General features: G+C 35.4%; 1 protein-coding gene across 1 annotated transcript in view; it reads right to left on the reverse strand.

The window, feature by feature from the left end:
- The window catches only part of uri1 (URI1 prefoldin like chaperone), a 27,335-nt gene extending 13,288 nt beyond the window's left edge, over positions 1-14,047 (reverse strand). Inside the window, exons 1-4 of the mRNA XM_006641384.3 lie at positions 13,690-14,047; positions 4,647-4,681; positions 2,328-2,406; positions 697-832 (exon numbers count right to left, since the gene is read on the reverse strand). Of these exons, the coding sequence (XP_006641447.2) occupies positions 697-832; positions 2,328-2,406; positions 4,647-4,681; positions 13,690-13,761 (322 nt within the window). The 5' untranslated portion in view covers positions 13,762-14,047. The remainder of the gene's footprint in view (positions 1-696; positions 833-2,327; positions 2,407-4,646; positions 4,682-13,689) is intronic.
- Positions 14,048-14,772: the final 725 nt, after the last annotated feature.

The raw sequence follows: 14,772 nt of genomic DNA on the forward strand, positions 1-14,772 counted from the left end.
GAGTCACACACAACTATCTTCCCACAGGTGCAAGTGTCAACAGTATAAGACGAACAAGCTACATATTATTTTCAGACTAAGACACAATAAAGAGGAAGTTTCTCGTCAGCTGCACCGGCTTCACTGATATGTTTCAAAGGGAGTCCCTCACTCATCCATCTTTAGAAAGCTGTTTATCCAGGTGAGAGTTGTAGTCTGTTCCAGACATATTGGCTGCAAGGTAGGACTAAGAACACACAACTGCCATCACCCTGGACAGAATGCCAATTTGTCGAAGGATGCACGTTGGAACAATTAATCTACACACACAAGTCTTTGAACAAGGAGAGAAACCGGAGCACCAGGTGAAATCCCCCATGTACAAGGAAACTTCACACAGAAGAATTCTCAGCTTGGAAATGAACCCAGGAGCCAAGAACCATTAAGGCAGTAGTACTAACTGCAACAATACTTTGTCATCAGGGAGGCCCTCATTTTCTATTAAATACTATTTTTATCAGAACTGTTACAATTTGCAATTAAACTTTTTCGATCAACTGGAGTGGGCACTTAAAGCATTCACTAATTGCCATAGTCATAAATGAATGAAACAAAATATAATGACTGTGTGTCTGGATACTTCATTTGAGTAAAACTAGCACAAAGAAAGTATGTAAAACATAAAAATTGCTTGCTTTCGCATTAAAGATAACTTACGTTTCTTCCTGTGCTCCACCAGGTTAATGGCCTGCTTTGCTGAGCATTTTGCAAACCAGTTGTCACCCAGCAATACTGTGACCTCATTTGTATGCACAAGTTTTCCTGGCATGAAGGCAAGAGAGCCAAATGGTACCTGACACACACACACAAAAATGATGTCAGGAACAACAAATATGCAAACACCCTGAAATAATTTGAGCTCTAAATGTTAAACACACTCCAAAACTGTTAAAAACACAATTTAACTTTAAATTTAATACATACTCCAGTATTTACAAAACCAATACATAATAGAACCAAAGGCACACTAGGAATCAACAGATCCTAGATTCCATGTCAATATTACACATTTACTTTTCCCAAATACCTTCAAAGTTTGTCTTTTCATTTCAAAGCTTAAATGTGGAAACATTAGAATTTAAGATATGTTAAATTAGTCCAAACATTATTCACTTTGAGTCCAAAAAGGTATTCATCCAGTGCAGACATGACACCAAGGCAACAACTTTTTTTTTTATATATATACAAAGCATCAAAAACAATTACTACAGGAACAAATTCAGAATGTTATTAGTAGGAAAAAGGTTTTTTGTAGCAGTGGCACTGAAATTGTATCAAACAGACATGAAATCGTTAAAAGCATTATGCTGATTAACACTGTTTTTCAACAAGGTGTCTAGGAGTGTGCCAATAGAGTTGTGTGTCCACTGGTGGAGGTAATACAAGTTCTACATTTGGCACATACAATTTACACTAGGTTCCAGATTCTGTTTTGTGGGATTCGGTGCTATATCCATCTTAACCTGGACAATGTACCTGCTAACCACTCCCTGATCCATAGATGCCACATGTTGTAGTATCAATTAATCCCATAAATAGCACTTGGGGTTCAGGTCTGGCAAGTAGGACATCAATGACACAACTACAACTTTCTCATTCCAAAACAAAGCCATTGTTACATAAGCAGCATGAGGATGTGCAATGTCCTGCTGGAACATTGTAATATCAGGATGAATCCATAGAAAGGGCTGCAAGTAAAGTCCCAGAGTCCATGAAACTTGATTAATGTAGTGTCATGCAGTCAGGCAACTAACTATCACTACATATGGAGTAAAGAGATCAAAAAGGACTTGGCTCCATGGCTGGCAAGTTCAACTGAGGTGTTGTCCCAACATACTGATTACCCAAAGGCATTTTTTAAAAACACACATAGAGTAATATATTTTTCTTTGATGCTCAGCATACGTTAATCTTCAGCGGCATTGTTAAAGATTAATTTAAAAACAGATTAAATGTTTTTACAGTTAGAGCACAAAAAGTTTTATTTTTTGGGGACTAGTGATGAACACACAGAAAATTTCGCTAGTAAACAGAAATGATAACTAATAAGTAGTTCATGTAGGTACCCGTGTTAGCACGCTAAGGCTGCACAGAAACAAGTAAAGGTTTATTCTATGCTTTTCAGCATGGAATAAACCTTTACTTGTTCACGATAACGAATAAGATGCAACACTCAGAAAAGGAGGTGTTAAAGAAAATAGTCAGATTATTTCCAAAAATTCAAGCAAAATGGGCAATTAAACGTCTGAAAAAAAATGAAGCAAAATCATGTACTGGTGCTGACTTACCATAATATCATACGACAGTTTGTCAGGCAACGAACTGAGCCTTTCCTGAAGAGCCTCATAGTCACACTCTACCTTATTCCTGTTAAATAAAAAGTTGACAAAAGTGTTTAAGCAAAACGGTTTACTTTAAAGTGAAAAGTAAAACGTCTAAGCATAACACTTTTCTTCCCACTTCAAAACTATTTTGCCAAAGGCTAAGGGTACATCAGAACTAGCAAGGAGTCTCTAAAGCTTTTATTTATTAAGCAAATATAAATAACCAAAAGTTTTTAATTATGTCCACTGAGCTTTTTGTTCCTTTGTTTCCTTTATATTTCTATAAAACAGTAATGAGTGAAGCCAAGAGAAACCTAGAAAACAGGTGCTACTCATTACTTGTACAGTGATGTATATGTATGGCAATTAAATTAAATTAAATGGAATAAAATAGAACTCTGAAAAACCACATTGGCAAGATCACCTATTAAAAACAAGTTTCTGACATAAACCCAACCCCTGATCCAACCAATGGTTCCTTACTCTGATCCTGGGGGACTACCATGTCCTCTGTTTTTATTCTAACCAAGTTCTTAATTAAAGGCTAGTGAATTTTAAAGTAATGATTATTTAAGTAATGGCAAATTCTTACACTTAGTTTCATGACACGGAATATGCATTTGTGACCACTTTATGAGTTAAAGAAAGACTATCAGAGTGGCACAGAGTAACAGTGGTTAGCACTGCTGCCTAATAGCACTGGGGCCCTGGGGCCAATTTCTACGGTGCTATCTGCGTATAGTTTGTCTGTTCTACATGTGTTCTTTCAGGTGCTCTGGATTTCTCCCACAGCACATAGACATACCTGTAGGTTAACTGGCTTCTGTAAGATTAGCCCTGATATAAGTGTGTGTATATGTGATGGACTGTTTTTTTGGCAAGGTGGTATCCTGCCTATATCCAATGACTGTACTGGATAAAGCAGTTTAGAGAATAGATGGATAGATAAAGAAACACAATGATACAGACAAGTTATCCCAGTTTTAACCACATTGTTCGAAAGAGGAAAAACAGGGCCAACCTAGTGATTTAACCAGTAAAGGTGCTCCCTGTGTACAGGTTGAGCTCTGCAATCGTGGGTACATGCTCTGTGACTCGGATTTCCCAGCAGTAGCACATAACTGGCTGGGCACCCTCTAAGGGTAGAGTGGAATTAGAACAGGGCTCTCTTGGGTTTTGGAGACACAGTGACCCCTACTTTCTGAGCACTTGCAGTGCCCTTGACCTCTCTTCTCCCTAAACCTCCAAGTACAGGGATACGTTTCTCGTGACACTTTAAAAGAAATATGTCTCAAAGGCAGGCAGGTCAGAGGACTCTGCCTACACTTCTTCATTCTCCCCTATGTGTGGTGCCAGGGTTAGCAGATGAGAGTTGAGAGAAACAAACTATGGTGCAAATTGGGTGGGGTGGAGCCAAAAATAACTGCCGATTCTACATTCTTGAAAAATAAAAAAAAACAATAGTAAGGAGTTCTGAATTTTGGTATATATTATTTCCATAAGGGACTGTTCATTACAAATTGATCACCTGTTAAAAGATATTTAGACAGAAATAAGAGAGCAAACACGTTCAGCAGAGACTGCAAGTTCTGATTGATGAAATGGAATATTTATAAACTGACAACTGGGTAACAAGCAGAAAAAAGAAATCAGTTAGCAATAGTAATAATTAGGAGCTCAGGTGGAATGAAAACCAGCAGACACAGAGGTCCCCCAGGGCCAGGGTTAGGAAACACTGCCTCCAGTATCCTTAAGATAGACGAGAACACTGAGTCAGGGGGTTACAAAATAACCAACATGCTTGATCAGTCTTAGCTGTGCTCCATGACACAAAGCGATTTACATAACCTACCTAAAAATGATACTGAAATACGCTGAAACAGAGAAGGAACAAACTGCACGAATTATGAAGAGATGCAGACAATGCAAGCATTGAAACTACATTTTAATTTACTACATTTTCCTTCAATTTAAAGTGCTGGGATCAGCAAGTTAATATGGATGTTATCCATTTGAAGGTACTGCAAAGATAAATGCAATAGTGGCTTGTAGCAGTCACATTTCTTGCAGAAGAACACAGACAATTTGCAGTGCTCTTTAGTGTAATTCAATTTTACCACTTTATACCTTATATCACCCAGGCAATTTTTATTCACAATCACATTAGAAAACATCTACATCAACTTCTTAAGATTTAAGATGCAGACTGATATAAAGTAGCTCAAAATCATTTCAAAAAACATTCTCATGCTCAGATGGTCAAACAAAATACATCACACTCACCAGTGCCGAATTTGGTCTTGGCAGCCACTGACCATCTGTTATTAAAAAAATACAAACACCTTTTGAAACTGTCACAACAAAGCGTATGGGACAATGTATAAGAAAACAGTGACTCTTCTGAACAATTCCCAACCATGGTGTTTAAGAGCTGAATTTCAGAAATTGAAACATGCAGACAACTAAAACAAAAAAAAACACTAACAGATTTATTTTTTAAAATGTTTGTGTCATGTTAGATACAGAACTCTTCATATACTTAATGTATACATGTACATATCTAATGTATCATATAAATAATCTAGTAGCAAAAAGACTTAGAACTCCAAATCAAGGTTAACAGCTTCCTACATTTAATATACAATGTCTATAATTATGTGCAAGGCTTCATGATAGATTGACAGGTAAATCAAGAATCTAATCTCTTCGGATCTTGAAAATGGACGTGGACCCAGTAACTTTACAGGAAGCAAAATAAACAGGTGCAATAGAAGAGCAGCTTGCATAACAGTCTGGGTTCTATCTTCAGCTCTTGGCTTAACAGAACCCAAAATCTCTAGAGAATAATTTCAAAGGGCCTTTTTTTCTTACAAGAGCAGCCTTTTAAAATGGACCACTGACAACAACATAATCCATATCTACTATATTGCTTTTCATAATACAAAAGCAGTTGATGACATTCCCTATTGTCCAGGATCTGGTATACTTGGTTATATTTAATACTGACAGTATAAACATTTCTTAACATATAGAGATTTGTTATGAGACCTTAATTGTAGTATAGTTGCAAAACGAATTCATAGAGTCCAAAACTCTGGCTGTTAAGGTCTGGTTAATTCTTTACTACAATAAGCAAACAAAGCAAAAAATCAGAACTTCAAACAGAGGAGCCCACCACAGCAATGTGACATCTATTCTGCACATATCTTGAACAATGGAATTCATACATAAGCCGTAATCTACGTACTAGAACATCCTTTGCTTCTCAACAGACTGTGTTAACGATCAAACTGCAACATAGAGAGCAACCAGTTATTGAAATGGCAGCATTTTAACACATGACCCTTGAGACTTAAGCATGTGGTATCTGGCCTGATCACAGTCACCGAATGCGATTATACACAATCACAGAACGAAGATTATAAATCTTTTAAACACTCTGATCATGTAACACATCTGGACCACATCATTCTTGTTAAAGCTGATAATGAAATAGAGAAGTCATTATACTTCTCAGACATTCTATATCACAGTAAAGAAGAGTAAGGAGATTGATTACAAGTGCTGTGTCAAAATATAGCCTACGATTTCTGAAAACAAACCTACAAAGTAAGCTTATATACAGGTAGGCTTATTAGTTTCTCTGCACCAACTCATCATAATGGTAACCTTTCTAGCACAAACATGCATACCACAGACTGCCCTGTGATGTTTACTGTGAGCAACAAGTGTGGAAATCTTAAATAAAATGTATGTCTATACTGTGAAAGGAAGAGTCACAAATAAACTCCCCATTTTAGCCCACCTTCAATTTACAAGTGTTTTATTTATTAATGGAATAGTGTGTCAGATCAAATTGAACATATAGCTTTATGTGTCACATTTCTGGATGGATTTCAAATCAATACCAGTCCCTAATGTGCCAAGGGCTTCAATTCATATTTCAACAAAACAGAATTGTGTGTCCGTGTCAACTTTTCAAAGTCATGTACAATTTAACACACCCGCTCTATTCACTGTAAAAAGTGCAATTACACAAAACTAATTAAGTTGAGGTGGAAGCAGGTTTAACTTTGGAGGATGTTAGTGATAAAAAGAATATCTCCTCCAGCATTTCTAATAGGAAATACACTAAAGCTAAAAAAAACTTGAACTAATTAATAAATGAGGCATTTCTCAATAGTGATACACAACATCCACTACAGATCTGTTCCTTGTTGTGCAAAACAAATATTTTTTCTTAAATAGTCAAACAGCATCCCTATAAAGACAATGGATATTTTACTCGAACAACAAATTAAAAAATACCGTAAGCTTAACAAATTGCACTACCATTTAGAAGTTGACTACATAAGTTATGTGATTTATAGACATCAGACAGTATTTAATACAAGCAATAACATAGCCTATTGAAATTTATGTTATAATCTCAAATATCAAAGCAATCACAAATTATTAGAACTGTAACTTAAAAGATTAAGAATACAAATAAAAGCACTATCTGCCAGAGTATACTCCAGAACATTTCTGTACAATCAGAATAGCTTCTGTATTGTTAACACCATTAAAAGTTCTGCAATTTAACCACTCACACAGCTTCTATTACATTCGACGTGTTAATTCTATTCCAAAAGGCTGTAAAAATAAGAGCATCTGAAGTTGAGGATTGCATCATGCTTTCTGCTGTCTTCTATTAACCTTAAACATGGGTACATTTCTTTAACTCAATGCCAGCTGAATTAATAATTAAATTAGAATGAAGCTTTTGTAAATTAAAATATGCCCCTCTAAACAATTGAGTAATTAACAAAAATACAAATGTAAACAATTTTGTGTTCACAAGAGTGCACAGACCATTTATTCTTTACAATCTACGTCATGAATTTTGGTTTCAACATTGACATGCAGCACGATTTTTGTTAAATCAATTGCAGCTATTTATTACTGGTTTTAATCTTGCACCCTGCACTAAAATGACAAAAAGGAGACAAAATGTTACGAGTATACTCAGGAAAAAACATGAATGCAAATTAGAATCAATTCTTTGAATGTAAAGCGGTTTTCCCCGTCTATCTAGAAATTGGTTAAGGTAATAAAAAAGGAACCTTAAATCATGGTGGAACATGTATGGCAGTCATGGCAGACTCTTTCCGCCTTCTGTTTTAACAAAATGAGAGAACCTGATAAGTATCATTAGAAAAAGTCATTTAAAAAGGGTTGAAGTGCCATCATCAATGCAGGGATGCCATGGCAACTTAGTTAGCCCAGCATGAAAGACATGATTAAGAAAACGAGCAATCCCATTGGTAAAGAAGGTCGTATGATCAGAATTGATCGATGAATTGTTTTCCTTCTTTTCAAGGTATATGGCACCGTTTAATTCCAGCTGCACCTGTAAAGTACTGTATTTCAACCACAACAAAAGTATACAGTTAAACGTACACCGTTACTGACAAGTCCACTAAATATCACATTGAGAACAGACATTGAGAACATTTTCATTTAGAACAATTAGAAAGTATACAGCTTCATATATCTAAATAGCCTATCAACAGTATTTTAGAGTGCAATCATTGAATAAACAAGGCAAAATCCACAAATAAGGTCTTTAGAGTTTCACCTTTTGTGTCACGTTTTGTGACTAATAGCTTTTTTTTTTTTGCAATGCCTTTTTTAAATTCTGTGCCAAAGAGTGCTACTTCAATCAAGATTGTTACATGAACTACTTACGGAAGGAAAGGCAAAAAATGCCGAAATAATTTTGGAACAATGTGTAAAATGCTTTTGAGCTACAGTATTAGAAATACCTGGTTGAAGAAGATCATATGAAAACAAATTTAAATAATTTAAATAAAGCATTACATAGAAGCATGCATACATTTTTCACACAATAACGATGACCTTACAAAAACAGGTCAAAACACCCATAATCCCTTACAATAACCTACATTCCTAATTGATCTGCTTTTTCTGGGTTTACTTACATATATTATATCACATTATAAAAGTATTTAATATTATAATATATATTTATAATTATAATATATTATGATTTTGATATTACATTATAAAAGACTCATAAAAGTTTATCAACTAGACGCATCTGTATTATTCTGTATTGTTCTTGTGTCAGTCAGTTTTGTTGAGAGAAAAGGCTATCTTTTATAAACCTGTTTTATCAGAGGATATTCAACAAATTGGTTCTCTCAGAAGTAATGTGCCCATGGTAATATAAAACCTATCTAATGCACCTGGAATAAGTTTCAAGACTTCAGATGTTGCAGTAACAGAACACAAGGTTCCACATTTATCGTTGCAGTGTCAGCAAGTTAACACTTTGTTTAAATCTGTATGCAGTGCAAACAAAAAGTCACAAGGTAATCACCATGGTATTCGCTTTTTAATTTTAGGATGGTTCCAATCACGTGAGTCGCCAATCCACTCACATTATAAAGTTAGCTTACTAACAACATGCACTAATCAATCCCATGAAAGCAATCTGTCAGGAAATCTTTAGGTTTAAGAAACACTATTAGAATAAGGATGAGGTGCATTTGTGGGGCAAGGTGGTGAGTCTTAAGAATAGCTGTCTTTATGCATCTCTTATGTCAATAAGGATTAGGTGCAAGCTTTTATCTTTTGTACCACAGACCAGACAGCCATTTTAAAGAAGAATAATGGATTTTGTTTTTTTTTAATAACAATAAAAAGGATTCTATATAAATACAGCCAAATCCTAAACCATACAGATTTCATAACCGTATGTTCAATACGTGATTTAATCTGTCTCGCTGAAATTTACTGAATGGAATCCAGGACACACAGTAATCAAAGGTAAATTTTATAGAACATTCTAAAATGCATGGGGTCCATAAATGTCCATCTAGAGCAAGTCTCATTCACTGAACTACACATAGTCTTCATCCTGAAATAGGTAAACAGAATCCATCTGGAAATGATGGATATCTATAATTCTATCAAGTGCAGTTTGGTAATAGATGCTGTGTTTGAGACCTAATATTCACAAACAATACAGTATGCAGTGAATGGCAGAAACTATACAGTAAATTATACTTTTAAAAAATCCTCTTAAAGCACAATCCGTCATGCACATCACAGCTACCAGTTGAATGACCTCTTGCTTTTAAGACATACACTTTTTATTTTAATATTCGAAAACTGTACAAAAAATATGAAATAAAATACATTTAACTTGACACTCTCAAACACAGCATGCTCTTTAGAGAATATCACAGATACATTTGAAAGAAATTTCACTAGAAATAAAATCACTTAAGATTGTTTTACAAAGCTACAAAAATAAATCAGCCTTACACAGCTTCTTTTTTTTTTAAAGTATGCACCCAAGAAAAATAAAAAAAAGATCAGACAATGAAATATTTAACTTGGTACTTAAAAAAATGACGTTCACCATACAGAACCATAGACCATACTATTTATATAGTATTAAGGAGTTTAAATACATATACACATTACTTTTTGTCATTCTTAAGATGGAACCCAGTTCCATTCATCCACTAAATACCACAGCCTGTATGTTTCACAAGCTGGACAGTGCTTTCCACTGGAGGTCAACAAAAGATCTGCAAGTACTGTGTCTAAATACCACTTTGTTAAACAGGACAGAGGCATTAATTAATGCACTGAGTTGTCACTGTCGAGAAGCATACATTAAAATCAATGGTTAATAAATTCAAAACACACAACAAACTCAGAGGGGATATGAAAATAGTATTGTACTCCCTTGGAAGCAGCCCCAGAGCGGGTCCTCCTACCAATGAGGCGGCCACTCTGATGCCTAATGGAAAGTACCCGATGCCAGCTGTGTGCCTGTGAATAAAATCACTTTAATTAAAGGAATTACAATAGAAGGAGGTGGGGGTTATGCGAAACAAACTGAACGGAAATGGCCCCAGCATTGGCAAGCACTTCTTAGAAAACAAACCTTAAAGGAATATTACGCATTTTCTTCATCTTGAGGTAGTTTCAAAGAGCTTTGAGCAAATCTTTTCAAACATTTTTTAAAATACAGTTTAGTACCACGACTAAAAATAATAATTTTGAAGCAAACATGGGAGCTCAGATGTTCAAAAGATCAGTTTTGTGCCCATTTTCTATTGGTGTTAACAATAGAAACTTAAAACCTAAACCAAATTCAAACCTAGAAACAAAAGACTTCAATATTAGGGACAACTGTGTCCAATAAACTGCATTATGTATGTGCGAGTCTCTATATATATTTCACAAAGAACACCTTTCATGGGTATATCTTTTTTCAACATAATTTTATACATTTATATTCAACATAGAAATACATTTTTAAACAAATCCAGTTTAAGACAATCAGACCTTTTTTTAATTTTGCATAGGTAAAGACTTCTGGAAGAAAACAATAATTCTAAGAAACTAACCTAGGAACCTTATACACTCAGTTTTACAATGAGTACACTTCTTTCTTGCAACAAATACAACGAATTTACATCTTTCAGCATTAACAATTGCATATTTAAATTATTTTTAGAAGGAAAACAGGCATGAACCAAAATTATTTAAAGTCTGGTTATTTTAGGGTGTACTCTTTAAATCTGAATTATGAAAACTGTAAATAAGACATAATATCAGACCACTTTCATTTACCTTGAATTTTGTGCAGTTACAATGTGCTTAGGAGGACCTCTGGCTCTATTGCCAAACGTAATTCTACAGTCCTGTAATTAATGTGTTAAACCACAAGAGGGTAGTATGTACAAAGTTATTTTTCACTAGACTATCAGCTTCCACTATAAACCGAAGAATCTTGATAGTTCATCCTGTTCAAATGAATACTGGAATAAACTTTAAGCACTTACTAATAAGAAAATGTGAAAGCTCTAAGATAAAAAAAAATACTTAGGGTCAGGGTTGCATTCTTCAGAAAAAGAAATAAAACTCAATGTAAAACTGCAGTGTAAGATCATTAAAGCAAAATACTACTCTATCGAGGCAGATTTAGATCAAAATACATTAGAAAAAAACATTTTCTAATTATTACCACTGAAGACTTAAAATTATTAGAAAAAAGTAAATTGGTTCTCTCTATTGTCTATATAAATGAATCATTTTAAAACAAATTAAAAAGATCTAACTGGATAATGTTTGACATTAAACTTTTTTTTTCCCCAATTTCATCTTTCGCAGATAATGCTTGAATTCTGCATAGCTTAATCCTAATGTTGAATGTTACTGAAAAGCAGTGTTCAGTTGTGCAAACATTCACATCACATATTCAAAACACACAGTAAAAGCAGAAATTTTGCATTGTGAAGGTACAAAAGAACATATCTATAAAATAATAATAATACACTATTTTATATAGCACCTTTAAAGGTGACTTCTCAAAGCACTTTACAGAATGAGAACAACAATAAATAAAAAGAATACACAAGATAAAACACAATTACAATATACAGTGGAGACTGTGGATGGTGGTACTAAGAAAAGCAGAAGGGTGAAGAATGGAACCAGTTAAGTAAAGGCTCTTCTAAAGAAGAAGGTTTTGAGTCTGGATTTGAAGGTAAAAGAAACATCTGGACTAAAATCATTTCATAGCTTGCTTACTTGCCTGGTGTTAAGTGGCGGATTGACAGAGAATCCTAGTCATTTAAAATAATCCATCTAACTGGTATGAAACCTTTTTAGGCCCTTGTCAACAGTACAATATTAAGTGTTCATCTGCATCAATCTAGGATTTTATTTTCAAAAACCAGAATTCAATTAATCAAGAAATATATAAAAGACCATTATGGTGCCATTTACACATAAAGCTTGCTAAGCCACAACTTGTAGTGAAGTGCTAAGCAGTTAAGGCAAAAGGCCTTAGGAACTACAGCACAGTAAAGGAGTAGAGACAGCACACACTGGCTCTCAATTGGACACTGTTTCACATGCAATTGCTTACAATAAGCCACAGAGGGAGACAATTCCTCATGGACAGTATATAAGTGGTACTAAGCAGGATTCGTTTTTATTATAATAGGTCACAAAAAAGGAAGCAGTTGCATAGTCTTCTGTTGTCACATAACTTAACCAACATAACAGATTTATTAGGTAAAGCCGCATTAGGGTAATTATTGCGTTTTACAGAAAATCTTAAACTAATAAAATATTGAAATGCATGCACTACAGCCACACTGGAACTGCGTGTTTACAAGTAGTAATGTCTCCCATGTGCGAATTACAGTAGCCGGAAAACATAAACAAGATGATACAATGTAGAACTAGCCCTCCAGGATTAACAGTCAGATCAGTGCACAGTTCTCTAGTGCTTCATAATCCTGTCTTCACATAGCAGCCGCAGTGTCCAATTCAGTGACAATTTGTACTCCTGAAAGTTTGGAAGTTGTTACAAGATTTGTTAGTGACTTGCTGGGATGGTAACTGATTCACATCTTTTAAAAACTGGAGGCTTCAGGGTGAAAATCTGTTTTAAATGGGACACTGTTCATCACCGACCACCGTCAGAAAAGGGGTTGGACGAGGGGGGAGTTGTACTACTGTAATTACGAATTCATGATACTGAAGACTTTAAAACATGACACCCTGATGCAATGCATTAAGTTAGATTGATGTTATTCGAGAGGACACTGCACGGTGATAATACTGAACTTCCGCTAAATTTACATTTCTCCTATGCTACAAAAAACAGATTTTTAAGCATTGGGTACGAGGAACTAACGGTGCAGAAACAAACGGCTAGCGAGTACAAACAAAGGCGACTGCATTTTATAGAATACTTTTTAATGAAATGTAGTTTCTACGATGATTTTTGCGCAGTTAGGCCTAACTTCCTTTCAGCTGAATCTCCGTGATTTTTTTTTATCTACAACAGCACCTCAATAACCCTTCAGAAATCGCTTCCATTTCCCACGTGATTTCACTACACGATTCCCGAGTTCGTCTGCTATTCAGACCAGCCTAGTTTCTTATTAAAATACCTGTGTGTTTAATTTTTGAATCTATACTTAAAGAGAGAAGGGGCAGGAGGACACACGCAGTGATATACGTAAACAAGATGCAACACGTGATAAGGAAGTTTCGAGAACACTGCAAACTTTCACTTACCATTTTCCCCATAAATTTTCAAAGGGCACATAGAATACCCCATTCAGAACATTATTTGCATGACACACAATTACTGCAATGTAAGCTTTTAAAAATACACGTAACCATAAAACAGGACAGAGGTCACATTGTCAAACAGGACCGCGTGGATGCATCCCATTTTAAAACCCACGGGTATTCCGTTTGGTGTTTTCGCTTGTTTTACCTTTTCATGTTCTTCTCGAAGTCTGGATACTTCTGTCGGGAGGACGTTTTCCCTTTTATTTTTGTCAGCCATCTTCCCATGGGGTTTTTTTTATATAAATGTGCGTGAGTTTTTAAGAATCTCAAATGCAACTCTCAAGGGTTGTGAGTCCTAAAGAAATGTTTATGAATACAATTGCAGGAATTTCTCAGGCCCTCTGGTCTCCTTTTAATCATCAATGGAGCAGCGGTTGTTATCCAAGACTTCGGGAGTGAAACCATTTCACACTCGCATTTTACTGTTTCACCGTTTTTCAGAAATTGCAACTGATCTGTTATTCCCCCAGAAGCTCAGCAACGCCTTTCAGCCTGCGCCATGTTCCTACTGGTGTACTCTGGGTAAAGGCTCCGAATCACAACAAAGCTGGGGTGCGTAGAACCGAGCAGATCGCTTACCTCGTTGCTATATGAATCATTGGCTAATTTCCCTGTATGTATGGTCACATGCGAATTATTGTAACCATAATCAAGGCAGCGTATTATTCAGTAGTTATAATGTGCAGAACGAATAGGCATGTCATTTGTGCGTTTATGTCGTGCGTGAAGGGGAAAAAAAGCGATTAGTGTACGTCCGTCGAGAGAATAAACCTAGAGCTTTCATATTTTACTTCAACTATAATTTCCGAGATGACACGATAAACAAACAGGTCAACACCCATATAATCATCCACAGTAGGCTGTTTTGTTTATTTAACATTGTTTGATTTAACATATATTGTTTTCTATTATATCAGTCAAAACCCGTTGCATTTTCCAATCCTGCCCTAAGGGTATGACATTTCCTTGATTTTATGTTCAAGGCAAAAATACGTCCAAAGCTACACAAATGTAAAAGCTGTATGATTTGCAGAATTGCATTTTCCATTTCTTAATGGACTGGCAATCACTGGATATACAAGGTAGTTATTTTCAGGCCAGTGATGCACTGTGCCGCTGGCATAACACCATTTCAAATATTTTGGGTTTGCCTTTTTCCAGAGCCACTGCTTAGCACTCCAGTATCTTTAGGTTGCTCAACAGCTGTGGCTGTCATAGGGAACTGTGG

The sequence above is a fragment of the Lepisosteus oculatus genome, chromosome 20 (genome assembly GCF_040954835.1).
Source record: "Lepisosteus oculatus isolate fLepOcu1 chromosome 20, fLepOcu1.hap2, whole genome shotgun sequence".
NCBI lineage: Eukaryota > Metazoa > Chordata > Actinopteri > Semionotiformes > Lepisosteidae > Lepisosteus > Lepisosteus oculatus.